Genomic DNA, 26,691 nt, shown 5'->3' with positions numbered 1-26,691 from the left:
TCCTTTGCCAATCGTTTGGCATCCATATTGACTCCCAGCCCCTTGGTAGTTGGGCAAATTATATAGCCATACCTAGAAACTTATTAGCTGCAAAAGTTACAGAGTAAAATGTGTGGAGCGAAAAACTTGCGTTTGTTTCGGACATGATTGGCCTAACCATCGCTACGAAGCAAGCAAGCAGCTCTGAGAAATACATCGTAGCAGCTGCTATGAAGCAGAGAAACTCAAATATCCATAGGCGCGGAAATTATAATAATTCAGCAAGAGTGATTCTAATGAGGGCATGATATTCTTCAAAGTGGAACTACAGATCACATATACCCAAAAGATGTCTCCTCAGACACACTGAAATGTCTCACATTATGGTTACTCCATCGGGAACATCCGCGTCTTTTCCTTTTGATCCGGGTAATACCAGAGCTACGTCACATGGGAATATAACATCTCTTTAGTATTTCAAACTGGATGTTTGTTTCTTCTACGGCTTGAGCGATGGCAGGATACGTACTGCTGGTTATAGCTACATTCAACTTCCCGTAGGCAATATGGCACGCCGTCTGAATGGGTAACGATGATAACGAAACCAAACCTTTCCTTCCCTCTGGAATGCACGTTGCAACGATGGCACTAAAACAGATTAAATCAGTAGGTTCTTTTAATTTAACCTACTGCTGGCATAGCAGAATTGTAGAACACGCAGTGTCATGGTGTATGCAGTTACGAGCCACTGTCGGCTTACACAGCTGCCAAGGTTCTGCTGGCGTGATACCGCCAACTCGGGCAATCCGACAAAATGAAGATTGTCTCTCTAACTGGTCGTATTGTACGAGACATATGCCTAGAAGTGATTTCTTCTCAACAGCTCTTGAAACGTACAACCACTTCTCCAGCGTAATGAAGCAACGGCAGTCAGCGGATGAGATGAGTGAATAGGGGGGCGGGTCTACACAGGCAACTCAAGTACCTACAATACACTCGGAAAATACATGTAATAGTATGTACTTAGCATCTACTCAGGAGACAAAAAAGTTCTTTAAGTATACATGTACATGCATGTATTACGAGGCCTGTAAGGAAGCTGAGAGTTATCAAGCAGCTCTCCCCTGTGACATCCTGGACCACCGAACTCAACATTGTGACAAAGTAATCTTGATAGAGCAACACGCTGTCGATATCATTCCTCAGCTGTGGCTTACGGTGACGATACTAACTAGATCCGAAGAAAATGTCACCTTGGAGGCATTCGCTGTGTTTCGGCTTTGTTCATCTGTACTTGGCAATACGATATTCTTTCCCCTCTCATCGCGCATGCTGCCTCTCGCCCTCTCCTCTATGTCTTTCTGTTGTATTGGAATGCTAGTGTATGCCCCCTCGAAGCTGCCTCAGTTGGAATATATTGAGAGCGATAGACGAAGAGCTCTCTGAGCGTATATTGTATTCAACTCTGGACATCAACAAAACTCATCACAATACATATACACTAACACGTGGTGATGAAGATGCAAGTCTGAGCTCAAACAGCGGTGTAAACTACTGGATTCCATCCCCTCCTCTTCAGCAATCACTTAAAGGATTTGCCACACGACCAATGCAGGCACTTATGCGCTGTCTAGAATGTCTCAGGCAATGCCTCACCTTTCTGTGATGGAGGGGTGAGTCTATCTAGGCCGTGTAGCGTTTACAAACACTTCAGATGCTCGGCCTAGAGGAGATAAAGAGAAATTAGTGCAGCGTTGACGCCGAAGTTGGTCAATCAGATTCATTACCGCTGAAGGAACGCATACGGGGCGTATTTTTGTTGTTGGGTGAACGAATTCACGAGAAAAAGAAGAACATCCATGCTTGAGCCTCCTACCTACCTTTGAGAACCAACGGCCTTTGAAACCTTTTTCTATAGGCAACATGCATGGTGATGCCCCATAACAGGCCCAGTTTACATGCTTTCAGGCTCTGATATGTGACGGCGACTCCTCAAGAACCCAAATGACCGCGGTCAGGTAAGACTGTGATAAAGCAATAAGGCCAAGTACATGGGAGGGTGAACAGAGTAAGAGACCATCACGGATGGCTGGGAGGCTTATGGCCTAGTCCTGTTGGTGCACACGATTCACCGACATCGTTAGGTTGAAAGAATTGGTCCCTACTTACTGCAAGGGTCGAACGCTTCGCTAAAGGTCGTCTGATGTATCCAACGCAGCTCATCTACTTTTGGCGCATCCATCACTGGCAGGGAGATCCACGATGGTGGCAAAGAGCTGGCCAGATGTTCTTCTTCTTCTAGGAGCTGACTAGATCCACAAGTGTGTATATTAAAGCTTCAAAACGCATTCGTGAGAATCACACCCTGGGACATCGAGTCTAGTCAAGAAAACGTCTGTTGACGCTGCCTTCTCACCGTGTAAGGAGTACCGACATGGCAACATATGATATCTGAAAATCCAGGAGTTGATCTTTTGCCTCTAGCTCGAACACCCTGGGCCAACACCCTCTGTACGTAATTTTCATGCCAATGTCCGACGGACATGGGAGAAGCATGAAGCTGAATGACGCCGGCTGGGCTGGCGGAGAAGGCGTCCACTCATATCTGTAGTGGTGTTACGCAGTCATAGGCGCGCCGCGAGCCTAGGCCAGGATGGATATTGCCATGATGTCGTGGCCATCAACTAGAGGATAGAGCCCGGCGGGAAGGAATGGGAGACGATGAAGAGGGGGTCCCCGTGGAGCGAATAGCGTTGATGCCCGCTCCTCTGAGGATGGACGAGAAGGATGGAGGCTTGCATCTTCATTTTAGACTGCGGAGCGAAGTGCATGCACCGTCTCGACAAAGGCGAACAACGCAGCGATGCCCGAGGGCGAGGCCGAACGGACTGAACACGCATGGACCAAGAAGAGCCGCAAGAATTTGGGATGCTGCATGTTATAGGTCTTTGCAGATCCACACGAACACAGCTTTCCTAGATGCGGTATGAAGATGGTTTTTTGGCGGAGCCGCTTATGATGCATGTTGGTCGAGCATACCAACGACCAACAACAATTTGAAAATCCAAAGAACAAGGGGCCACGCTGGACTTCGTACTCGTATCTATCTGAATGAAACGGTGGCCAGCACAGCTTTGGCTTTGTATCAAGGTAATACAATCGAAGAGGAGCAGCGGAATACGACTTCGGCCATGTTGCCTACATCTCAGGCAGGAGGCGCGAGGCGGATTGGACGATTTCAACGCCATCCGGTCGCTGGGCCTTTGATGCGCCTACTTTCGTTAGCGGACAACGCCAATGAAGCGCGAGAAGGATCCTGGCGGCTTAATTTTTTTCTCTCATTTCTTTTCATGCATGCATGCATGTATGCAGAGCGGCGGCGCTTAGACTGGGGTGAGTAGCGGTGGCCGCCTTCAACCTGTTGAGATTGTGTCTGGACCGAAATGCCCTGGCTGCCATCCAAAGTAGCGTCCACTGGCCGCATTGAGTGGCCGCATCGAATAGTACGAAACCGAGGCTGGATCAAAAGCATGGCAGCAGTGCTCTGCTGGCGCCTTCAAACAAGCGCGCTCGTGTGCGGCCTATCAAAACCAAGCCGGGTCGCTTTGGCGGTCATCTTGGAGAGATCAGTCAATCAGAAAGCGTCCGGGAGAATAGCTCATGGCCATGGCCCGGTCGCATTCGTACGGCGTCTGCTCCCGACATGCAGCCAGCGGCTGTTGCTACGGTTCCATCGCGGGTACAGGTTTGAAGTGTGACTAAGCGCCGGCTGTTGCCAGAGCTCGATCTGAAGACTGGGCAAGTGAATGGTGTTGGAACGAAAGAAACTGAAGCTGTCTGGGGTCTGATATCTGATCTTCGAAACCAAGGCCCGAGATGGTGCTCCGCAGAGCAGCTGATGCGCGCGCATCGATGCATCAAGAGGTTGTGCCAGATCGTGGAAACTTCATCGCAACATGATTGGCATGCGATGGACGGGATGGACGGCGAGAAGCGCCCCCAGATGCTGCGTCGTACATCTACGAGTATGTAACCAAACAGCAGGGAAGGTCGGCTTGTGGTGGTTGGTTTGGTGCCTCAGGAGGGGAAGTTGAGAGAAGGTTAATTGGAAAGCGAGTTGGAGTCTGGTGTTGGGGCGTCCATGTCGTCGCCTGGGTACAGCACTTGTGACTTGTACGACATGCTGGATCGTGATCCTCGCTCAAAACCCCAGCTGAATGCTCAAGCCACCCCCAGATATCGCCAGACGAAAACGGCAGCGATGCGCATTGACAAATATTGAACGGCCTCTGTTGCCCATTGCTTTGGCAGCTGCTTATTCTGGCTCCTAATTTCAAAGGACCTGCTGGGTGCACAGGCAATTCGCTTTGGCCTGCCTGACCGTATTCATCGTCCCCTGAATTCAGCGCCGGGCAGGGACTCGAGAATAGCGCCGCTGATATCTCGACCGCCACATCACCGCGGTTCTGGGTGCTGTTTGGATCCGCTTCTGATCTCCGTGACCGACCAAGCATCACCTTCTGGGACCGGGCAAGGGAATCGCGTCATCCCCCAGTTTTCGGACCCTCACCTCCCCAAGTTGCGAACCACGCGAACGGTACGGCCAGCCGAGTGGGAAAAGAGCGACGACTGGACCATCCATCGTGACCTGTTTTCTGGGAGCTCGAGGCCGAAGCTAGTGGCCTGAATCACAGACCTGGAGAAAGCTTAACAGGGCCCGATCCATCCAGTCCCATCACCTCTATCTCGCTAGCACAATAGCACCAGTGACTTGTCAGCGAGCTAGGAACGTTCGGCCATCCCAAGTCTCTGGGACCAGTTCGCGCGATGCCGTGATGGATTTCGCTCGCCCTTCTCTCCCAAGCCGCCCTTAGCACCGAACTGGGAGGCCGGCCAATCAGCTGGACACGGCGGTAGCCCGCGCCCATTTTGCTTCGTACTTGGCCGTCGAATCACAGTCGCTCCCGACGACCAAAGCGGCCTAGCAGAAGCGCCCGGAGATCTTCCCCTTGAACCACAAGACCTGCGAAGTTGTCAGTTAGTTTGTGTCTCTACGGCTCACCCCTCAGCCCAAGCACTTACTACGAGTGCTAGTACTGTAGTAGCAGCATTCTAGGACTGACTGTACCAGCTGGCCTGTCGGTTTCTCTTTGCTTTTTCTTCAGCTTAGGTTGTCATTGCTTTTTCCCTCCCTTGCAATGTGACTGACCAAGCTGGACGAAGCGTTCAGTACTGTCCAGAGCCAGCGGCAGCGGCGTCGTCTCTTATCTCAGCTTTCGGGCAACGAGCACTGCTGTCCATGCCTTTAGTGGTGATAGTACTCCGTAGAGTGTACTCGTACATGTAGTTGTAGTTGGGGGACCTGGAATTGAATTGAAGCCAACCGCCGTTGAACTTTGCCATTAGCACCTCCAGTGCCTGGATCTCTAGCGCCCCAGCGGTTGAACGGTCTGTACTTGCTCAGTACCTCGAGGACAGTCTCCAGCTGCCGCTACTCGTGGCCATCGTCACCGCACCGGTAAGGTAGCATCGAGGTACCCGTGCGCACACCCTTCGGCCTCGCGCTGCTTTAAGGGCCAACGCCCCTCTGGTTCCCCCTTCCCTCAGAGGGTTTGGAGCCTGGTGGTGCCTGCACTTTGAGCCTCCGTCATCACCATTGCCATCACCAACAAGCAGGTGCTGAAGCACTCGCTCTTTCCAGGGAGATCCATTCGTCTCCCTCCTATGTACTCTGTAGACGCCTGGATTTTCTTTTCTCCTGCTTCCCGTCTCCTCTAAGACTTCTCCTTTTCCTCTTCACGATCTCCTTCACCTTCAACCTCGACTATTCATTGCCATTCGTTGTTTCGTTTTGTTTCGGCGCCAAAGAGCCCATTCACAGCACAGCGCATCCGCCGACGTCAACCCGCCCAAAAGCAAAGCAACCCGCCCACGCACAGGCACAGGCAGGCATAGGCAGGCATAGACACAAGCAACAGGCCAATTTCCTTCTCGCGCGCTCCGTCTTCCACTCCATCCCCTGCTCCCACCCCCCCTTGAGAAATCCTTCCTGTGTCGTCGCCCAATCCGCTTGGCCATCGGCAGCCTGCAATAGGCGTCCAGCGGCAGGGATTTCCAACGCCCCCCATCCAGGCCACCGGCGCATATCCAAAACACAGCCCCTGCCCGAGCCTTACACTGCCTGCTCTGGTTTGACTGGCTCTTCTCAAACAGCCAAACCCCGGCTCGCCTTTGCCGCCAAACCCCTCGTCGGCCGGGGTGCTGCTGTCTCTGACGCTCTCCAACACACCTCCCTAGGAACACGCCCCATCCGCTTCTTCTCTTCTTACCACTACTGCCAACCAACGGTCCAACACAATATAATCCGCCGTGGCCTGCCTTCTTTCGTCCCCGCCAAACTTTTCTCTGGCTTCATCTCATTGCGTATCTTCGCTTGAAGGGCATCACTGGTTAACGCTCTGAAGCCTCGAGGCTTACAAGCTGCCACGACTGCTACTCATCTCACATCTCTTTCAACATTGCTCGCCTCTGACCATCACCGACTGCCCACCTACGTACCACTGCTACTAGGGAATACAAGAATAACTCAAATTACACTCACACGCAGCACGCACGCACGCATACGCTCACACGCACAGTTTAACTTGCGTATCACCCATCATCTTATTTCAACAACAGCAACCAGCTATCTTCAATAACAACCGCCATCATGCCCGCAGCCACAGCCAGGCCTAAGCTGGGCAAGCTCTCCACCCCAGTGACGAGCACGTTTCCCTCCGATATACACTCAGCAAACACGGCCACTCCTAGGTCCGCTCTGTTCGCCTATAAACCTGATCCCAGCTACATCAAGACGCCCATTAGCCCGCCATTGGCATATACCGATTTCCTCTCAAAGGCTCTATCACTCAACTCACCGGCTCTTGCACCGGGCGAGATTTCTCCCGATTCTGCGCCAACATCTGCCGCTAGCGATAAGTCGGAGACATGCTCAACAGATGGGCGTCCATCTCCGGCTTCCAGCGCCGCCAGCAGCAAGCCCTCATCACCAGCATCGGCAATGGCGGTTCCTCCAACTCCATTCACGGCGCCGCTGCCCATGTCCGCGCCTCCTACTGGGGCGAATTGCTTTCCTAGCTTGAAGGTGCCGCCTAGTCCTGCTATTTCCAACCTGGACTCGCCCTTGAGCTCAAGGCTCATTGGCTCCCCATTCAGCGCCCGATCCATCCACTCTGTGTTTGATTGGGATGCTGCTCTCAAGGCTCGCCTAGGAGAAGTGAAGAAGCAAAAGTCCTCACGGGTAAGTGTACGGCACATCCGTGAGGTGGTGACAAGAACCGTCACTTACACCCCCAAAATGGACCCCGCCCCCCGAGGCAAGCGACGGAAGGTGGAGTAAGGAGACGACAACGGGAAGCCATGTTTCGGCAGATTACGATGCTCTGTTTCAAATCACCTCTTCATATGCTGATGGCGATGCCATCAGCCTGCACATCTTTTAACTATCAACGCACCAACTGTATACCAACCATGATCCGACATCACTGGGTGTTTTCGCTTCTTGTCTAGACGACTACATGTCTCCCTGTGGGAGACCAAAAAAACGGATGATCAGAGAATTGGAAGGGGGACGTGCTTCCAATTCTTCCTTTTTATTAACGAAACCTTCAGCACTAATACGCTGGTCGAAGCTGAAGTCGACGATGTGATGGTTAACCATTTAAACCCGGGCGAGTCCCGGCATGACACTACTACTGGCGTATCATGGAAGAGTGGTGTGGGGAGTTTTCTATTTTTTACTTTGTTTTTGTCCCGTTCCCATCACCATGTCGGCTATCTCATTTTTTTTTTGTTACCGCATTCCTCCATGTCCGTTAGGACGTGTGAGGGTGGAGGCTTTGTCTGAAAGAATCAAGGGATTTCCTTGTGGAGTTTGTTGGCGTTTTCCTTGGGGCACGGCCTTGGACGTCTGACGGGCGTTGAACAGCGCATCGACCAGCTTGAGTCGGACTGTGGATAATAGTCTGCCTGCTCGAGTCTGGGCGGGGGCGGCAGAGGGTCAGGCGATGCGGCGTGTGTCACCGGGAGCGGGAACCAAGAGGGGCCGGCTGTTTGCGAGGTCGCATAAGACAGGACAGGGTTGACGGAGGCAGTTTCACTCTTGAATAACAAGACGGGCACAGCTGCACAGCGCAGATGGGATGCTCGTAGCACGCACTTATACACTATTTAGAGAACACATAAAAGACTATTGATGAAAACCATTGGGCGAGAATTTGCTTTGTGACTAATCATGATGGCGAGGGACAGCTCTGATTAGTGGGATAACTTCCGATTGCAACACAAGCCCGATCATGACAGATGCAGCGTCTACTGGCGACAGCGATCACTCTGGCCCGTTTTACGACATGTAGGATTTCCAATTGCTGGTGTGTATGTGTATGTATGTGTGTGTACCAGCATCAAGCAATATGGAGCAGCGACTCTGTACTGCGTGAAGAGCAAAACTCGGTATAAGAGACGGTTTTCATTCGTCGCCTTCTCATGCATGCCTTGTTCTTTTCCTCTGTCATTCTCCTCTCTCTCTTTCTTTTCCCCCACCTCCCTTTATTTCACGCAAAGCTGCAGGTAGATAGAACTTTGCGCGAAAAGGAAGCAAAAAGAAAAAAAAGAGGCCAGGCCGGGGGAGGATGGTCGCAGAGGCGGTCGCATGGGAGTGGGCGCCTGGAGTCTTTTTGCTTATACTAGTGCCACTGCAGTTGTGTCTTTTTGCTCAAGACTAGTACCAGTCCTTTGCTTATACTAGTACCAGTTATGGGGCCTTATAAAGAGTCCTTGGCGCATGTGCATGGGCTTTTTTGTCTTCATACACTTTCTTTTATGACATGGAATGTGTGTTTATAGTGTGAATGAATGTGGATGGTCTTGTGGTTGACTGGGCGCGAATATGCAGGATATAGGTGGGCGTATCTGTGAGTTGTTTGTGCATGTTAGGGCTTTTTCATAGTTGAAGAGAGAGAGAGAGAGAGAGACAAAGAGAAAGAGAGAGTTTTGCCCTTTGTTTGAATCCCTTTCGTCTTTCTCTTCTCTATTCTCCCCTTCTATAGATGTGTCTTGTCTCTCATTATGAAAGGGACACAAGATCCCCTTCGAATCCTCCCACCCTAAACAAGTCACTGCGTCAAAGACACTCAACCCCCTCCCCTTACGAGAAGAAGAGGACCATCGTGACAGTTTTGTGTGGTATCAACACTTTCCTATTTCTCTCTTTTTTGGCCGCGTGGTAAATTTTATGCTAGATGAGCGGTTGTGCGTGCGTGCGTGCCGTGTGCGGTGGTGGGCGTGTGTCTGGGCCGGATAATGGGCCGGACGGGAAGATGCTTCCCGCTAGGTCGCGATGCAAGAGGCCAAGAAGTGCTACGTTAAATTCCCATCGTTTTGTTTTGTTTTCTACTTGCTTGCTGTGATCTAATCTGCTGGATCGTAGCGCCGTGGGTTGAGCGAAAGGCCAGGCCATCGGAACGAGCCTAATTGCCGCCTGGCGAGACCTCTTTCGACATCTCGTTGAGCGGCTATATCCCGTCTTGTGTCATCAATATGGATGGCTGCATATACACGTATGATGGATTGTCCACTCAAGAACGCAGGATAGGCAGAGAGCGTATTACTCCCTGCTGAGAGGCAGCGAGCTTGGAGCAAATGAAAACGCAGAGCTTGTCTTGCCCATCATCGTCATTGCCGAGGCCAATTCTCGATCTCGAATCTTGTCGTTAAGCTCAAGCCCTCTCCTGTCGTGCCTGGGCTTAAGTCATCTTGCACACGCCCCCTCCCCCATCAAGACATGCTCGTCATAGCAAGCACCGTCTTACTGTAGTAGGGGTCGCCTCAGGTTCCTCTGCTCTCTACGTCCTTACGACACCATCCCGTTTGCTCTGTGCTGCCTTTCCTTTCATCCTTCTTTGATTAGAACACCCCCATCCTTCGTCGTCCGGGCATATCCGTCGTGCGTTCGTGACGTTCGCCGACGTCACTGGCCGCACACCCTCTTCGGTCCCCAACCCCGGTCTCGTAGGACATCATGGTCCTAAAAAAAGGGCATAATTTGGGAGCAGCTAAAAGCGGCGTCCTCCCAGGACAAACGACCCAATGCCACCCCAGTTCGTGCTAGGTGGACCTCTAAGCGCCGTCGAGCTCCCGCGAGCCGTGTCATTGGCTAGCGTGGATATGTCTGTCACCCACCCGTCGAGTCCGGTGTACATGATTGGCCGGGATCTAAGCGCCCTGATATGTGGGCAACACATTGTTCGAGATGCAGAAGACTAAGCCGTCGCTACTGTGGCTTTCGGGGGTCCATTGCCTATGCTGCTGTGCCTATGAAATGAGGCCCTGCTGTATGTACGAGGGCGTATGTCGGCAGCATGTACGAAGAAATGAGTCGGTCATTATGTACATGGACGGCACGAGTAGGACCCTTCATGCCGTGACATCGTATGTGGCGAGGAATTTGCTGCTCGTACAGCTGCGTCGAGCTGCGCTAATCTGTGCGGCCAGCAAAGCTGCGACTTGCAACGAATAGCAAATCGAGGAGGGCTAGTAGGAAACTGACTGTCCCCCTTGAGAGACGCTAAAATCCCGGGTTCCCAAGATTTGAAAAACTCAATAAGCGAAGGCTGCCTCGTGAGCTCAAGTTGGAACCGCTGTGGGAGACGTTAGTGCTTAGATTCAATCTTTCTTTGACCACCAACTGCCGAGCTACCACGCAGAGGTAATTCTCCTACACGCGAGGCCTCTTATCCGCGGGACTAGCATCGGCTCACCGCTGGGCTGGGAACTCTAAGCTTCTCCCACCCCTGCTTTGCTGATGCTAGCCTGCTCTCAATCACCGTCTCCCAGCGCTCGACTTGAAGCTCGTCGTGCTGCCAAGGCATGTATGTGCTGTAGAGTAGTATTGTGACATTCAGTCATGCGAGTCACGCTATCTGGATGCCGCCATGTGTTCTTATTGGTCCCAGTTTTCCGTCAGACTAGCAAGACTTTCGAGAAAATCATATTTGATGTGAAGTCCTGAAACGAGAGCGGCGGGGATCCTGGCCTGTATCACCTCTGCTGAAACCGGGTTAAGCCGACATTGGAAGAGGAGGATGAAGATGCCATCCGTTTTACCTCGATGGAACATTCTGAGACGAGTTCCATTTGTTGCTATAATTGGAAACGCACGCACTCACGCACACTCACACGCACGGAGCGGTGATGAAAACACTCGTTTCAATATCACACGGAGCTCTGTGGAGACTCTCCATAGCCTTCGGGGAACCTGTCCCACGCAGTCTTTATTCTCGCGCCTAACGCCTGCACATGGCAAACATGGCAAATCAAGATCGTCCCGCAGGGGCATCGACGGCCAGGCTTCTAAGAAGGAGGAGGGGCGGTCAATTGTCCACGCCTCCAACTCCACCTTTGAGTAGAGCACCCTCCATCACGACTGGAATATTCCCCCCTCTTCTCCATCTCAAGGCATACATGCCTGCAGGCGACTGAGTGGGCAGACAACTAGTCAATTTCTCTGATTTCCTTTGCGACGGCATTGCAGAGAGCGACTTTGACCCCAGCGCCAGTGAGGACGTGGATCCATAGCCGCTGCGTGTCGCTCAGCCTGTCGTTTGCACTCTTGACCTCAACAAACATGGCCTCTCCTCTTGCCTTTCCTGGCACCTTGTCTGTGTCGTCTGCTTCCTCGTTTTGCGCCATCCGCCAGAGAACAAGGTCCGGGATGCCTCCACCTCTCTGTCTGTACTCCTGAGCCATCACCTTGCATAAAGCGGCTAAAGCGCTACCTTGGAAGCAGCGTACTAGTTCTGTCAAGTCCTCCACTGGGAAATCCCAATTGAGACCTATCACACTGGTTCGCCGCTCATGCTCCCGTTCCCAGACCCCACGAAGTAGCCTTTCACCCTCTCCGTTGGCAATTTCGACCAGTCGATGGTTGATCTCCGAGGTCCGAGCAGGGAAGAAGGCGTCTGTATGCAAGTCCAGCGGACAAGTCTGAAAGGCCGTCTGGAATACGTTGGGGATGTAGACAAACAGGATGTCGTAGAACAAGTAAGCAAACAGGGTGCGAATAATGCCTCCCTCAGCATGGTAACCCTTCCACCCCTGTGACCGGAAGTGATTCAAGCACATCTCTTCCACGGTGCACACACCGCCAGAGTCTGAATCGTCCAACCACATGGTTCTCGTGCTTTGAGCTTGGCCTCCAGGCTTCGGTGGCGGGGGTTTCTTCAATTGGATTCCTTCAACCGATAACTCCAAGGGATCGGCAAGCCGTACATGTCCAAAATCATGCTGAAGACGCTTGGGGATACGAAGCTTCTTCTCTAATTTGACCAACCGTTTTTGTAAGTCGTAGTGGTGTATGAGATGGCAATCGGGGTCTTGAAGGCCAGTCTCACAAGTCGAGACTGCTATGGCCCTCCACCGCTTCTTTTGCTGCTCCAACTCATGGGTGGTGAGCTCCGGATCAAGGCTGGGCATGTAATGCTCTTCTAGGAGAGCCTTGCGTTGATACCAGGAGCCTCTTCGGGAAAGGTGAAAGAGTCGCTGTTCTAAAAGCTCAGTCAACAGCTCATGCTCCCTGGCGTATCTCTTCAGTTTGCCAAGGACGAAGGCAGCTTTCACGATTATTCGTGTATATGAGTGGGCAGGATTGAATCTCCTGAGATAGGCACCCTCTCCCATTTCGTAGACTTGGCGCTCTTTCTCATTTTCTTCCTCAACCAACACCTTCCAGCGGGGATATACCTTTTCGAAAATGTCGAGTATTTTCTGTGAACCTTTTTCATCTAGTGGTCCATTGAATTCAAGCACGCTATCAACTTCCGCTTCCATACGAATGGCCGCCTCATATTCCAGTAAGTGAGATCGAGATGCAAATATTGTGGAAGAGCGACACACAAGGTATTCAGGAAAATTCCGCCTAGCAATCTTTGCCAGAATAATAGTCGTCAGTGATTTCTCCGTCCATTCTGTAGATCTGTAAAAGACTAGGTGAACTCTCTCGAATAGTGTGAAAGTAGCAGGTGATATTCGAATACATGGACCGACAATGGCAAGGATTTTGGTCAGAAAATGTTGTTCTCGGTTGGAATTCTCCCTTTTCACTTTGCGCACTGTGGAAGTAGGATGGTCCGTTCCCTCAGAGGCGTTCGAGTCTCTGCTGTTTTGTCTGCTAATACCCAAAGACAGCAGCCCAGCTTGCTGCTGGCTCATCCGGCACAAGGCTTTGATCATGTCCATCTTGGTCTTCCCTTGGATCTTGGCTTCTTTAGCTAGAGCTTTGAGCTCATCAAGGTACAATAGCGATGCAGCCTCCTCGATAGTATCGAGATAGTCTTCAGAGGCATCAGCAAATGAAAAAGTATTGACATCCCCAGGCGTTTCCAGATTGTTTTCTACGGGTGACTCTTCTTCATGTTCCAGAGGCAGAGTTCGGGACTCCTGCAGCGTGGCGATGGCGCTGTCATGGTCCGAGATGTCGTTGAAATACCCCAAGCGAGAGGATCGATGCCATGCCGCAGTTTTCCGGAGAAACAGTCGGACGTATCTATCCTCTCCAATAAGTAGAAGAAGGTTTGGCCGCTAGAGTGACTTACAAATACTGCGCTTCATAGTTCAAGCTTCTCCACTGGTTGAAAATCTCACACTCTCTGCTACTGAACAGGGACGATTCTTCTTCCAAGACTGTATCTAGTGCGAGGTTGAATGCATCGACATATATCGAGCTTCTTCCCTTGATCCATAGAGGAGCCGTCTTCACACCCGATCTTTCTTCGCCGGCGTTGTTTTGAGAAGACCTGAGAGTCTCGTACTCCGTAATTGCTTCTTCATTGGTCTCGGTGGGCGGCAGAGCATTCTCAAACTCGGTGACTCGCTCCTTGCTGCGGCGCTGGTCTGTTTCATCCGAAAATGCTTCTGCAGCAGCAACTTCTTGTGGCCCATATTCAACCGGAAGCTCACTTGGCTCTTCCGACTCTGAATCGGTGCCATTGTCCCTCTTTAACCGCTTAGACGGCCTTGGGGCAGCTGACGATGCATCACCAAGTGAGCACCCAGCATCTCGAGCTTCAGCGTCTGGATCTGATAGCCGCTTCACGAAAGCATCCATAGCAGCCCATTTCAAAAGCAAGACTCTGGCCTCTTGACAGCAAAAAATGAAAAATGAGAGCTGAAAGAATGGATGATGTCCTGCACAAGAAGAGTGGAAGTTGACGCGGAGGCCCGTGAACAGCTAAACGCGAAGTCAGCTGACCCCTCTAAGTGCCTGTCCCCACCACAGTTCATGCTTTCTTTGAGCTTGGAATGGCAGCTTCTTTTTGCCCATCGCCCAGCTTGCAATCGACCAATTGGCGCCGGCATTCCGTAATCATGGCAGAGGACGATCACAAGCCCGCGGTGGATGTTCCGCAGGTGTCCATTTCCAACAATGAAGCTTCAAACCCGCCCTCGCAGCAGAGCCAAGGGAACGACGTCGTCATGGCGGATGTGCTAACAGACCAAGCAGTAAGGCGGCTTCTATGATTCTGATTTTGCTCCAAGCAATGGCTTTTCTGCTGCTTTTGTCGCTGTGTTGATCCACTGACCGCTACTAGTCACCGGCACCCGCTGCCTTTGCACCTAGTCCTGCTCCTGGCCGAACAGGAACTCCAGCGCATGGCTCCAGAGCGGCATCAGCGCACCCAGATTCAGGATTCACAATGCCTTCAGAGCCGCCGTTACATGGCGATTCAACGCGGCGATACTTGAATTCAAAGGTCACGGGTGCTCTGCTGGAGGGAATGAAACTGTTGGCCAAAGAAAAGTAGGTTGATAGCCTTGGTGGGCATCATCATTTGGAAGCTGTCACTGACAACTACCTTGCTACAGACCAGAAGACCCCCTACGAGTTTTGGGCGAGTATTTGATACAAAAGTCAAGGGAGCTGGAGAGGACAGGGTAATTTGATTCAAAGCATCATTATTAGATCATGGGACAAAGGCACGTTGAAGGCGTTGAGGATTTCAGATTACAGGATCAGGGATTTTAGGATACCCAGAGCACATCTATATCAATGAGCAGTCCAATTGCTTTCGATTTGAGCATTTGACTGCCGGCTCGGTCTTTCCAGACCAACGCAGAAGAATCATAGCTCTAAATGCAGCTTTTCATAAACGTCCCAAACTCCTAAGACCTGAAAACCTCCACGACCATGACCGTAAATAACCCGTGGTCTTTTTTTCCCCGTTTAAGCGACAATGGTGCTGGCAGTAGCGGACTCGTACTTCCAGGTGGGGGGCAGGACACCGACGGTCTTGTAGTAACGAGCCAGACGGTGGATTCGGGACTCGATGAGAATGAGGCGGAACTTGGAGTCCTTGTCCTTGCGGTTGCGCTCAAGGTGCTTGCGGACAGCGACAGCCTGGAGTTATTCACTGTTAGTTTCACTTCGCCCAAGAGTCTCCTTTTTCTTTTTCAGAGCCGCAGAAATCTCACCTTCTTGATCAGCATGTACAGGTCCTCAGGAATATCGGGGGCGAGGCCTATATAGATCACTCTGTCAGTCAAGACCGCACAGAGGCACATGAGAGAGGTATCTCATGAAAAATGTATGTATATCCATGCATGCGCCGTTGGAACATGACATTCTTCATTCGCTTCAGGGTTCCGTACCGTTGGACTTGAGGATTCGCAGAATTCGGTTACCTGCAAAATTTCACCAGTCAGTCAACAGTGCTCCTCCCATTGCAGTCTTGCCAATGCCCGTTATTTTAACATACCAGTGACGACCTTGACCTGGGAGATTCCGTGGGAGTCACGCAGGACAACACCAATCTGAGAGGGAGTGGCACCCTTCTTGGCGAGCTTGCAGATCTGGTCGACGACCTGCTCGGGGGTGGTCTTCAGCCACGAAGGAGCGGCGCGAGAGTAGGGAACGGCGGAGGACGAAATGCCCTTGCCCTTGCTGTGAAGTCTACCCATCTTGTCTGGTTTGGAGGTTTCTGCGGAGGATGCAAAAAAGTTGTCGAGAAGCTGGTCGCGAAGTTGCCAGAGCAAGTAACAATTAGGTCGTGTGGGGGGAGGTATGAAATTTTCGCTTAGTTAGGGCAAAAGGCGGAAAGCGCCGTTGCGTGACTAGTGGTCCAGCTAACCAGATTTCCGCGCTGGCACGTGACCTGACCAGTCTCTCTTTGGCTTCGATATCTCGACCCGCTATATCTTCTTTTCTCCAAAATTTTCCCTCAGAAAGACTTTTGACGCGCCGCGTCTTTCTTTTTGATCCGTCCTTTTCTTCTCAGCTGATTCTAAATGTTGCTGGCTGCAGCAAGAATCTGAAGAGGAAATTGGTATGGCCGGCTTATAGCGCTGTTATTAGGCCATTCTGAACTGGTAAGCCATCTCTTCTTTCCTCAATCTCAACACACTGGCGATGCCTTCATGGCACGTACCTACATGATGACACGACACATTTTGTTACATTTTGGCACCTCTTATGTTAGGCTTTCCTTCGGGAAAGCCAATGAATTAACTGGACTTCTGATCTTTTGGCGCTTCTCTTCATTACTTAACTGCAACACACTCATGGATGAGACGTATTGCTAACATGAAGCAAATAGACGTTTTATAGACCCAGCTTGTTTTTTCTTTAGCGATAGCACCGTAGTAATCTTAATGAGATTTGACATTCCATATTCGCTTACTATTGAGCCTTGATCCGTTATTCTTCGCAGCCACAACCAAGCAAAGCACACAAACGCCGTCCCTTTTTTTCTTTTCTCGTACCTGTGATCCCACGTTGGAACAAAGTACGTTTGTCATTGTATCTGCACCGCTCCGCCCTTAACCAAAGCAATCATGATTTCCCGTGGCTGCGAATGTGATTTGTCATGAGCTACCTATTATACCGCCTCGCCCAAGTATTAATTACAACAGTTTACCAAGCGCCCACTTCGAAGTTTTCCTACCAATGGGTTAGCTTTCGTCTTCTTGGTCAGGTTGAGCAACAGGGAACAGGGAGTACAAACCTCTGGGAAATACGTTGACACTACAGTTCGGTCGGCGAACTTTCGTCCAGCAAGAGCTGTAAGAGCCTTGGTGGCGGATTCTTCAGAATCGAACTTGACGTATATCTTGCCCACACCGGTGGATTGTCTGCTGCCGCCAGATGGTCTGGGGACTTTGAGCTCTACGACCTTGCCAAACTTGGAACACTCGTCCTGAACGTCCTCGCAAATTTCTGCATCCAGGATTAGAATACTGACATAATAAGAACAACACTCTCACATACCTTCGTAATCGTCATTGTCCAGAAGCTCTTCAGGAGTGACCATGTTGAGAAGCTGGATGACAGAGCTTCTCTCAATGTCATTGGAGGTTTGAGAAGCGAGACCACTGATTGCAGTGATGCCCACGTCGAAGTTGGCGACCTGCGTAGGTCCAATGCTGGCTTTTGTCACCTTGAGCTTCTTGCCGCCAACATCCATTCCGTTCAGGCTGTTCAAAGCAGGCTCGTTTGCTGTGGAAGGCTCAAGATATTCGGTAAAAGCGATTCCCTTGATAACATAGTTAGCACAGATTTACACTGATAAATCACATCCGCAAACAAAGCTTGACTCACTCTAGATTCTTCAGTACTGCGATCTTTCACCAGAACAAACGCTTTGGGCTTGCCGAAGGCGGCGAGCAGCTCAATAACTTGATCCTCGGAAAGGAAAGACGGAATGTTGGTGATGCACAGCTTGTGCACAGTATCAGGCACCACGTTGGAGATGACTTCTGGGTCGTAGGGCATCTCATCTGGTAGCGCAGGCATGACATAGTCCTTGGGTCGGCGAATATTCAGCCCGTGGTTGCCACCATTGGCGGTGCCATTCTGTGCATCATCGGCCTCCATGGTGATGCCATCCAATGCGAGCGCAACAGTTGCGTCAGACGCATTTCTGAACTCTAGGACGGCAAATGCCTTGTCTTGAGAAAACTGGCAGAGAACGCAAGGATCAGAGCTCTCAATGACATTCAGCCCATTAAGTTGTAGATTGAAAAACGAAATCAGTGCGTCTTCGGTAACACCACTTGCGACATTGGAAACGAGCAGACGTTTTGCCTGGCGAGAGTTGCTCGCCTTGAGTCCTGCGCTGGTAACTTGGCCACCAGGTTGAGTCATAAAGGCTTGCAGCTTTGTTGGATCCATCGGTTGTTGACGAGGGGCACCTGGAAGAGGAAACATGCCAGAAAGCTTGGCTTGCTCGGCTGTCACGAGGTCATAACCAGGAGGCTTTATATCCCACTGCGTCAGACGTCGCTTACGCTCGAGCACGGGGATAACATCCGTCAAATCGGGAGTGGGCTCTCGTTTCTTCGGAGGCGACGGGCTGCGGCGTGGCTGCTCTTGCCTTGCAAATCCATCATCACCGCGCCTCTCTCGCTCTCCTCGTCCTCCTCTTCGGCGATCGTCGTATCCATCTCGGTCTCGTCGGTTGGGCCTCTCGTCATCGTCACGTCGAGCATCTCGGCGGTAAGAGCCTCGGTCACGGTCCCACTCACGGTCGCCCCGACGGTCGCGCGCCGATGAGTATCTGTCCTCGCGTTCCCTATCGCGGTGGCTGCGACTTGAAGAGTATGCATCGACGTCTCCCTCAGGCCGGCGATGGCCTCCACGGTGGTCTGGTGATCGAGAGCGGCGGCGATCACGGTCTCTGTGTCGGTCGCGACGGTCATCTCTTTCGCCCCTCGAGCTCTAGAGCAAAGCAATTAGATACGGCGGGTGGAAACAGCAATTGGCATACGAACAGGATAATCTCGGTTTCTTCGCCCCCCATCTGATTGACGCGAAACTTTGGTTAGCACAGGCGCCAATTGAGCAGCGGCTGGAACGCGCGTCGTACCTCGAGATGAATAACTGTCGCCGTTCATTGTTGTGGTTTCTCGTCGCCAATTCTAGCGGCCGGACAACTCCTTCAAATTGGTGATGCCGGATTCTGTGATGAAAAAGACAGTCGATGGAGTCGCCGGCAAGATTCTTGGCCAAAAGCTCCTTTGCCAATGCTTTGCATGGAAGGCGAGGCTGGAGCTTTTTGCAAGATAGGCGCTAATCCACTTCGGCGTTAGTGTTAGAGAGCCTGCCGGATTATCTGCGGCTAGTGCTTTAGTGACGCGCCTCAGGACCCGAAAAGTCCATAGTGGTGGCCCCTATCATATCGACGACTTACACACTATCTGCAGATACGGTATTAACCTGTATCTGTAATTGTTTTGTTTTCTAGAATCCAACTCAATAGTTACATCAATTATGGCGATGAAGCGCATTGTCGATTGGCGCAAACTGCCAGTGAGCCTCACGGAACTCTGTATTGACACGACCCTGCGATGTGGCCAATCATTTAGGTGGCGGAAACTCAATGATGAATGGTTGGTCTCACATCTTTGTTGCTCTTACAGATGCTGAACTAACAGAAATAGGACGTGTACCCTGCATGGGAGGATACTGTCCTTGAAGCAAGATGAAACTCATCTACATTATAAAGTGACTTGGCCAGAACACCGTGCTGAGAGTAAATCATCCGGCAAAGACGTGCCATCAGAGAAGGACGATACAGAAGATCTTCTTCGCCACTATTTCAGCTTAAACATTGATCTGGCTTCCCTGTATCAGCAGTGGTCGAAGGATGATCCGAACTTTCGGAAAAAGGCACCGCAGTTTACGGGAGTTCGGATCCTGAACCAAGATGCGTGGGAGGCGTTGATATGCTTTATATGCAGCAGCAACAATAACATATCTCGAATCTCTCAAATGGTGAGTCCTCATGAGAAGGATTTACGAAGGACGACTTTCGATTAACATAACTTGAACTCTAGGTCCATAAACTTTGCAAGCATTATGGCCCGTTGATTGGCCATATAGAGGGCGAGGCCATGCACGATTTCCCAACCCCAGAGTCTCTAACAAAGAAGACAGTTGAGGCCCATTTAAGAGAGCTCGGCTTTGGTTATCGCGCCAAGTACATCGCAGAGACGGCTCGCATCATTGCCAAAGAAAAACCCTCGGCATGGCTAGACTCACTACGCAACCCAGATTTCCCTGCGTTCAACGCCGTGGCAGTAGTGGATGCGCCGCAATCCACCTACAAAGATGCCCAGGCTGCACTCCTCTCCCTCACTGGCGTAGGTCCAAAGGTGGCCGACTGTGTATGCTTAATGGGTCTAGGATGGGGAGAATCAGTCCCGGTAGATACACATGTTCTTCAGATTGCGCAGAGAGATTATCGCTTTGGCAAAAAGGGCCCCAAAACGATCAACAAGGTCATGTACGATGCGATCGGAGACCATTTCAGAGGCATATGGGGCAAATATGCGGGCTGGGCTCATTCAGTCTTGTTTACAGCCGACCTGCGAGAGTTTTCAAGCCGTATCAAGGAGGAGAAAGTCAGGGAGGAAAAAGTCGAGGAATTATCACAGAAAGAAGATGCTCCAGTCTCAAAGAAGGGGTCTCCAAGGAAGAGGAAAGTTGCTGTTGAGGTTGAAGTAGAAAGTGTAGTACTTGTGAAGGAGGAAGATACAAAGGAGGGAGTCATTCTGGAAGTAGACACGACAACCAAAAGGCGGCGAACAAGAGCCCGGCCATGAAATCAATAATAATAATAATAATAATAATATGAATTCTTTTCTCCATCCTTCTTCTCTCTGTATTTCTAATATTTTCTTGGTCCAAGGCTAACGTGATAACGCAAGTGTCGTCGCATTGGCTGCACGTAGTGGCGCGTCGGCTGAACGTCGGAATTGCGTTGGCGGTAGACTTTTTGCCGCCTCTATGCAAAGCTTGGCATGCAATCCCTATCTAAAATCAACAAGCTTCTCAGCAGCACACCTCCATGCGCAACGCTCTCGTTGGAACCACGGCAAACACGTTAGAACCGGGATGAAGCAGGAAGTTCGATGAGCCAAGATGTCTGATGCAGATTTCGAGACGATCAAGAGGCTCCAGCAGGAGCGCAACGCTGCGGCAGCCGCTACTAAAGGCTCCCGCGCGTTGGCAGCCTCGAATCAACGCAATGACTCGACGAAGCAGCGGCTCACCGACAGCGCAGACAACGACCTGTACGACCGACAGGAAGCCGACAAGTTTGCGGGATACCACACGTCTCTGCCAATGGGGGATGATGACGATGAGATGGAAGATGGAGACAACACGCGTAGACTCGTTGGTCAGTACACGGCATCTCGTGAGATGATTGACGAGTTTGCCCGCGGCGATGGCGTTGAGGAAGATGATATTCTGGCTGGCAAAGGCGAGAAGAGCGGACGCATCACCGACCGCGAGACGGATTATCAGAAGCGACGGTTCAATCGCGTGCTCACGCCAACTCGAGCTGATCCCTTTGCTGAGAACCGAGCAGCTGGTGCTGCAGAGAATGGGACCAGCTATCGAGAAATCATGGAGCTGCGCGAGATTGAACGCGAGGAGGAGCGTGTGAAGCAAGCTATCAAAGCCAAGTTGGACGATGACAGTGGTGAAGACGCAAAGCCGACACTCGCCGATCATGACAAGGAAAACGCAGAGGCGGGCTCCACGGAGGCCGTCACATCGGTACGCAAGCGTAAGAAGCGATGGGATGTCTCATCGGCGCCGGCTGGAGAGGAGGAAGTAAAGGAGGAGAATGGGGACGCAGTCAAGCCTAAGCGCTCCCGGTGGGATCAGACGCCCTCTGTTCCGGGACCAGATGCCATGGACGGCCCCAAGAAACGCTCGCGATGGGATCAAGCACCATCTGCGACACCCATGGGCAACCAGGGGCTCGCAACTCCCATGCATCAGTCCCAGGCAACCTCGATGCCCACGACCTTTGGAACTGACATCTCTGGACGAAACATGCCCCTGAGCGACGAAGAGCTTGACCTGCTCCTGCCAGGCGAAGCCGAGGGTTACAAAGTCCTTGACCCCCCTCCTGGATATGAACCTGTCCGGGCCCCAACCCACAAGATCATGGCCACTCCGGCACCTCAGACTGGCTTCATGATGCAGGACCCTGACCAAGTCAGACTTGGTGGAAAGCCGATGCCAGCTGAGATTCCCGGAGTGGGAGACTTGCAGTTTTTCAAGCCCGAGGACATGGCGTACTTTGGCAAGCTTACAGACGGCTCTGATGAAAACGCCCTCAGCGTGGACGAGCTGAAAGAGCGAAAGATTATGAGACTGCTTCTCAAAATCAAGAACGGAACCCCGCCCATGCGAAAGACGGCTCTTCGACAGATTACGGACAATGCCAGGCAATTCGGCGCCGGTGCCCTCTTTGATCAGATTCTACCCCTGTTGATGGAAAAGTCACTGGAGGATCAGGAGCGACATCTGCTCGTCAAGGTCATTGACCGAATTCTCTACAAGCTGGACGACTTGGTCCGCCCTTACGTGCACAAGATCCTTGTCGTTATCGAGCCACTTTTGATTGATCAAGACTACTATGCCAGAGTCGAAGGTCGTGAGATTATTTCCAACCTCAGTAAAGCAGCAGGTCTTGCCACCATGATCAGTACAATGCGGCCGGATATCGACCATGTTGATGAGTATGTCCGTAACACGACCGCCCGAGCATTTGCTGTTGTCGCATCTGCCCTCGGAATTCCCGCTCTGCTGCCTTTCCTCCGAGCTGTGTGCCGAAGCAAGAAGTCCTGGCAAGCCAGGCACACCGGAGTCAAAATCGTCCAGCAGATTCCTATCCTCATGGGATGCGCGGTGCTGCCTCACCTTAAGGGTTTGGTAGACTGCATCGCCCCCAACCTGAGCGATGACCAGACCAAAGTTAGAACCGTTACGAGTCTGGCTATTGCCGCCCTTGCTGAGGCATCCAATCCGTATGGTATCGAGAGTTTCGACGATATCCTCAACCCACTGTGGACTGGAGCCCGCAAACAACGAGGAAAGGGCCTGGCTGGGTTTCTCAAGGCTGTGGGATACATCATCCCCCTCATGGACGAAGAGTACGCCAACTACTACACCAGTCAAATCATGGAGATTCTACTGCGAGAGTTTTCCTCCCCAGATGAGGAGATGAAGAAGGTGGTGTTGAAGGTGGTGTCTCAATGCGCAGGCACAGAGGGAGTGACAGCCGGCTACTTGAAGGAACACGTCTTGGACGAATTCTTCAAGAGTTTCTGGGTGCGGCGAATGGCTCTGGACAAGCGAAACTACAAGCAAGTCGTTGAGACCACAGTGGACATTGGCCAAAAGGTTGGCGTGAGTGAGATTCTGGAGAGAATTGTCAACAATCTCAAGGATGAGAGCGAAGCCTACCGAAAAATGACGGTAGAGACGGTTGAGAAAGTGGTGGCCAGTCTCGGTGCCGCAGATATCGGCGAGCGTCTCGAGGAACGCCTGATTGACGGTATCCTTCATGCGTTCCAAGAGCAGAGTGTCGAGGACATTGTTATGCTCAACGGCTTTGGTTCGGTGGTCAACGCCCTGGGATCACGATGCAAGCCCTACCTGCCACAAATTGTCAGCACAATCCTGTGGAGGCTGAATAACAAGTCTGCCACTGTTCGACAGCAGGCCGCGGATCTCATCTCTCGAATCGCCATGGTGATGAAGCAATGCGGAGAGGATGCTCTCATGGGCAAACTGGGCATTGTCCTGTACGAGTACCTCGGAGAAGAGTATCCTGAAGTTCTCGGATCGATTCTGGGAGCCCTACGATCCATTGTCACGGTCGTGGGTATTTCTCAGATGCAGCCTCCTATCAAGGACTTGCTTCCTCGATTGACCCCTATTCTACGTAACCGACACGAAAAGGTGCAGGAAAACACGATTGACCTGGTGGGACGCATTGCCGACCGAGGCCCCGAGAGTGTCAATGCTCGAGAGTGGATGAGAATTTGCTTTGAGCTTCTTGATATGCTCAAAGCTCACAAGAAGGGAATCCGTCGAGCGGCAAACAACACGTTTGGTTTCATTGCCAAAGCCATCGGTCCCCAGGATGTTTTGGCCACGCTGCTAAACAACCTGAGAGTACAGGAACGACAGTCTCGTGTCAACACTGCCGTTGCCATTGGTATCGTTGCCGAAACTTGTGCCCCGTTCACCGTCCTGCCGGCCCTAATGAACGAATACCGTGTGCCTGAGCTCAACGTCCAGAACGGTGTGCTCAAGTCCTTGTCCTTCCTGTTTGAGTACATTGGCGAAATGGCAAAGGATTATGTCTACGCTGTCACGCCTCTGCTGGAAGACGCCCTCACAGACCGAGACCAAGTGCATCGACAGACGGCCGCATCAGTTGTCAAGCATATTGCGCTCGGCGTGGTTGGTCTTGGTTGTGAAGACGCCATGATTCACCTGCTCAACCTGCTGTATCCCAACCTCTTCGAGACCAGTCCCCACGTCATTGACCGTATCATCGAAGCCATTGAGGCCATTCGCGTGGCTGCCGGTCCTGGCTTGGTGCTCAACTATGTCTGGGCCGGACTCTTCCACCCGGCGAGAAAAGTGCGAACGCCGTACTGGCGGTTGTACAACGATGCCTACGTGGCTGCGGCCGATGCCATGGTGCCATACTATCCCAACTTGGACGACGACATCTCAGACCGACCAGAACTAGCCATTATTCTATGATTGCTTTTTACGACTGCTCTCTGCTACGATAAGTGGCCACCGTGGTGAGATTAGGGGAGGGGCTCTTCTCCCGTATACTGAACGAAGGAGTGGGATAGGGGATACTCTGAATTTTTCTGCTTGAATTCTAATAATGTGTAAGGGTGGAATTACAGTGGCATGCGTTGGGCGTTTATTCTGTTAGATTTTTCTAGGTACCAAAAAGAAAATGTGTTTTTTCCCCCCATCCGCCCTTTTTGGAGTAACTGAATATGCCAGCTGTTAGCACGGCAACGGTGATTGTGTATCTTGTTTGTTGATGACGGCGGTCGAACCATTTCTGGGTGAATCTCCTCTTTCGAACTATACGAGAGGTATTCACCACGGCCAATGACGTCCTTGTTTTCACTGGTATGTATGATGACGCCGTGAGCAAGGGCTCAAGACATGTGAAAAGCTCCCTTGAGTTGCTCGTTTCACAAAGAGACACTTTCAGCTTCTGAGAAAGGGAAGGCTTCTTGTCTTTACCGGAATGGAGGATACCAGAGCCTGCGTCATTGTCTCGCCTTGAACTTGTTTCGTCTCATCGCCTTGCATCGCATTGGATGCGTGTGAATCGTTTATTGTAGTTTTTGCTTTTTGCGCTACTCTTATCTGGACATTCCAATGGGTGAAGAAACCCTGAGTTGATGAAGTACAAGTACACGATCATATGTTGATGGATTCATCTGCGTATATACAGCCTAGAGCCTGAATCATGCGGCAAACTCAACGACATGGACGCTTTGAAAGAGTAAAGAGAGGTAAAAAGAAGAGGTGTAGCAACAAAAAGGAAAATGCTACAGAAACAACCAAAAATGAAGCTGCCCACTATCAGAGTCGAACTGATCACCTTGTCATGTCAAGTGAAATTACTAGTGACACGCTATACCGCTTAGCCAAGCGGGCCGAGAGCTCGTGAGTTGATGCTCGGGCTGGCATAACCGAGTCATAAAACTGGCCGATTTCATCTCGTTTCATCTCGTCTCGTTCTCATTTACAGCAAAATGTGTAAAAACTACAAAAGCAAAGGCCAAGAGAAATGAGAATGGGATTGACGTCACTGGATGCCAATGCCTTTGTGACTTTTTGACTGTTGTCCTTTTGAAATCTCGCCTGCCTAATCTGATTTGCATCTGCTCACGCTCAATGTCTCACTTTGGGCGTGAGCAATTCTCTCCAGCCCCCTGCAATGTCTCAGTCGCCGAGAGAGAAATCAAGAACATGGAAGAGATGATTGGTGCTACTACGAGATGTATGGTCACTACGGCATAGTACTTGCATGCGCCACCAGCACGAATTACACATCATGGTAAGCAAAGGTCAGAAAAGAGAGAAAGAAAAAGAAAAAAAAATGAGAGACAAGAAACCAAGTCAAGACGAGACATGCATGCATACGAGCACACAATGTCGCACAATGAAACGACGCTAAGAGACGCAGCCAAAAAATCTCTTCTCTCAATGCTGCGTACTCCGTACATACTGTAGTACTCCGTAATGTGCTGTAAAGTAGATGAAATGGCCTCCATCTTCATCGTTCTCCCCTCTTTGCCAGCGTGCATATGCCGCATGCATGCAGCAAAATGGTGATTCAAAGCCCCGTCGTGCAGTAGCGCCGCAGGAAGCAGATACTTGGAGTAAGCAGTGCGTGCAGCTACTAATGCAGGCCGTAAATAAGTTTGCACAAAACGGAAAAAGAAAAGAAAGAAAGGGCAAAGGATAGATTTCGTGTTTGCCGAAGTCGATTCCTTTGGTTGGCTGTGGAGGGATGGATGGGATGGGATGGATGTTGGGGGAACAGAACAGGACCGGGCTAAAATAAACCGCGAGCTTAACGAGCACAAAAGAGAGAGAAGTGCCGGGAATAAAGGGAAAAAGGCGGTCGGGATGTTGAATATTCGGGTGTGTCCCAGACAAGAGAAGCCATCCGAATTCACCAATAGCAATGGCTGGTATGAAAGCGCAGACATTGTTGCTGTGGTTGTATGTAGCAGGCAGTTGGTAGCGGCAGAAGAAATCAAATGCAAATACTTTTTGCAGTAGCATCGGGATGGGGGCAACGGCAC

General features: G+C 51.2%; 8 protein-coding genes and 1 non-coding gene across 9 annotated transcripts; 4 read left to right on the top strand and 5 right to left on the bottom strand.

The window, feature by feature from the left end:
- Window positions 1–3,867: 3,867 nt before the first annotated feature.
- On the bottom strand, window positions 3,868–4,580 carry M431DRAFT_282096 (hypothetical protein). Its single transcript, XM_024914022.1, has one exon. It carries the CDS (start codon window positions 4,491–4,493, stop codon window positions 3,999–4,001), a length of 495 nt encoding a protein of 164 aa, XP_024778323.1. The 5' UTR covers window positions 4,494–4,580; the 3' UTR covers window positions 3,868–3,998.
- A 2,108-nt stretch (window positions 4,581–6,688) lies between these two features.
- On the top strand, window positions 6,689–7,378 carry M431DRAFT_1378 (hypothetical protein; the record flags this gene model as incomplete). The annotated part of the gene is made up of 1 exon (XM_024912567.1): window positions 6,689–7,378. The coding sequence occupies one exon, from the start codon at window positions 6,689–6,691 to the stop codon at window positions 7,376–7,378; it is 690 nt and encodes a 229-aa protein (XP_024778322.1).
- A 3,678-nt stretch (window positions 7,379–11,056) lies between these two features.
- Window positions 11,057–14,140, bottom strand: M431DRAFT_527347 (hypothetical protein; the record flags this gene model as incomplete). Its single annotated transcript, XM_024920708.1, has 2 exons — window positions 11,057–13,579; window positions 13,629–14,140. The coding sequence occupies 2 exons, from the start codon at window positions 14,138–14,140 to the stop codon at window positions 11,530–11,532; spliced, it is 2,562 nt and encodes an 853-aa protein (XP_024778321.1). The 3' UTR covers window positions 11,057–11,529.
- Window positions 14,141–14,359: 219 nt separating this feature from the next.
- On the top strand, window positions 14,360–15,250 carry M431DRAFT_503594 (hypothetical protein). The gene is made up of 3 exons (XM_024918332.1): window positions 14,360–14,535; window positions 14,625–14,833; window positions 14,899–15,250. Exons 1-3 carry the CDS (start codon window positions 14,401–14,403, stop codon window positions 14,969–14,971), a joined length of 417 nt encoding a protein of 138 aa, XP_024778320.1. The 5' UTR covers window positions 14,360–14,400; the 3' UTR covers window positions 14,972–15,250.
- On the bottom strand, window positions 15,157–16,218 carry M431DRAFT_133192 (hypothetical protein). The gene is made up of 4 exons (XM_024912499.1): window positions 15,789–16,218; window positions 15,682–15,714; window positions 15,505–15,551; window positions 15,157–15,430 (listed from the first exon to the last, which is right to left on the bottom strand). Exons 1-4 carry the CDS (start codon window positions 15,988–15,990, stop codon window positions 15,257–15,259), a joined length of 456 nt encoding a protein of 151 aa, XP_024778319.1. The 5' UTR covers window positions 15,991–16,218; the 3' UTR covers window positions 15,157–15,256.
- A 724-nt stretch (window positions 16,219–16,942) lies between these two features.
- On the bottom strand, window positions 16,943–18,921 carry M431DRAFT_75700 (hypothetical protein; the record flags this gene model as incomplete). The annotated part of the gene is made up of 6 exons (XM_024922377.1): window positions 16,943–16,969; window positions 17,034–17,245; window positions 17,297–17,561; window positions 17,627–18,745; window positions 18,799–18,827; window positions 18,894–18,921. 6 exons carry the CDS (start codon window positions 18,919–18,921, stop codon window positions 16,943–16,945), a joined length of 1,680 nt encoding a protein of 559 aa, XP_024778318.1.
- Window positions 18,922–19,249: 328 nt separating this feature from the next.
- On the top strand, window positions 19,250–20,631 carry M431DRAFT_13145 (hypothetical protein; the record flags this gene model as incomplete). The annotated part of the gene is made up of 3 exons (XM_024912469.1): window positions 19,250–19,416; window positions 19,468–19,801; window positions 19,864–20,631. Exons 1-3 carry the CDS (start codon window positions 19,298–19,300, stop codon window positions 20,629–20,631), a joined length of 1,221 nt encoding a protein of 406 aa, XP_024778317.1. The 5' UTR covers window positions 19,250–19,297.
- A 214-nt stretch (window positions 20,632–20,845) lies between these two features.
- Window positions 20,846–24,832, top strand: M431DRAFT_503591 (hypothetical protein). The gene has a single exon (XM_024918331.1). The coding sequence runs from the start codon at window positions 20,951–20,953 to the stop codon at window positions 24,605–24,607; it is 3,657 nt and encodes a 1,218-aa protein (XP_024778316.1). The 5' UTR covers window positions 20,846–20,950; the 3' UTR covers window positions 24,608–24,832.
- A 618-nt stretch (window positions 24,833–25,450) lies between these two features.
- Window positions 25,451–25,534, bottom strand: M431DRAFT_t26. Its single transcript has one exon. It is a non-coding gene; the product is annotated as a tRNA-Thr (tRNA).
- Between the last annotated feature and the right edge of the window lie 1,157 nt (window positions 25,535–26,691).

Source organism: Trichoderma harzianum, assembly GCF_003025095.1.
Source record: "Trichoderma harzianum CBS 226.95 unplaced genomic scaffold M431scaffold_2, whole genome shotgun sequence".
NCBI classification, from domain to species: Eukaryota; Fungi; Ascomycota; class Sordariomycetes; order Hypocreales; family Hypocreaceae; genus Trichoderma; species Trichoderma harzianum.
This window is presented reverse-complemented; position numbering and strand designations above follow the sequence as displayed.

Excerpts from the sequence above, each read along its gene's own strand:
- M431DRAFT_282096 (XM_024914022.1), bottom strand. The coding sequence starts at position 4,493 with ATGCTTGGTCGGTCACGGAGATCAGAAGCGGATCCAAACAGCACCCAG.
- M431DRAFT_503594 (XM_024918332.1), top strand. The coding sequence starts at position 14,401 with ATGGCAGAGGACGATCACAAGCCCGCGGTGGATGTTCCGCAGGTGTCC. Across the intron at positions 14,536-14,624 it reads ATGTGCTAACAGACCAAGCA|TCACCGGCACCCGCTGCCTT; the intron begins GTAAGGCGGCTT and ends GACCGCTACTAG. Across the intron at positions 14,834-14,898 it reads AAACTGTTGGCCAAAGAAAA|ACCAGAAGACCCCCTACGAG; the intron begins GTAGGTTGATAG and ends ACCTTGCTACAG.
- M431DRAFT_133192 (XM_024912499.1), bottom strand. The coding sequence starts at position 15,990 with ATGGGTAGACTTCACAGCAAGGGCAAGGGCATTTCGTCCTCCGCCGTT. Across the intron at positions 15,715-15,788 it reads CCAGGTCAAGGTCGTCACTG|GTAACCGAATTCTGCGAATC; the intron begins GTATGTTAAAAT and ends GAAATTTTGCAG. Across the intron at positions 15,552-15,681 it reads GCGAATCCTCAAGTCCAACG|GCCTCGCCCCCGATATTCCT; the intron begins GTACGGAACCCT and ends TGATCTATATAG.
- M431DRAFT_503591 (XM_024918331.1), top strand. The coding sequence starts at position 20,951 with ATGTCTGATGCAGATTTCGAGACGATCAAGAGGCTCCAGCAGGAGCGC.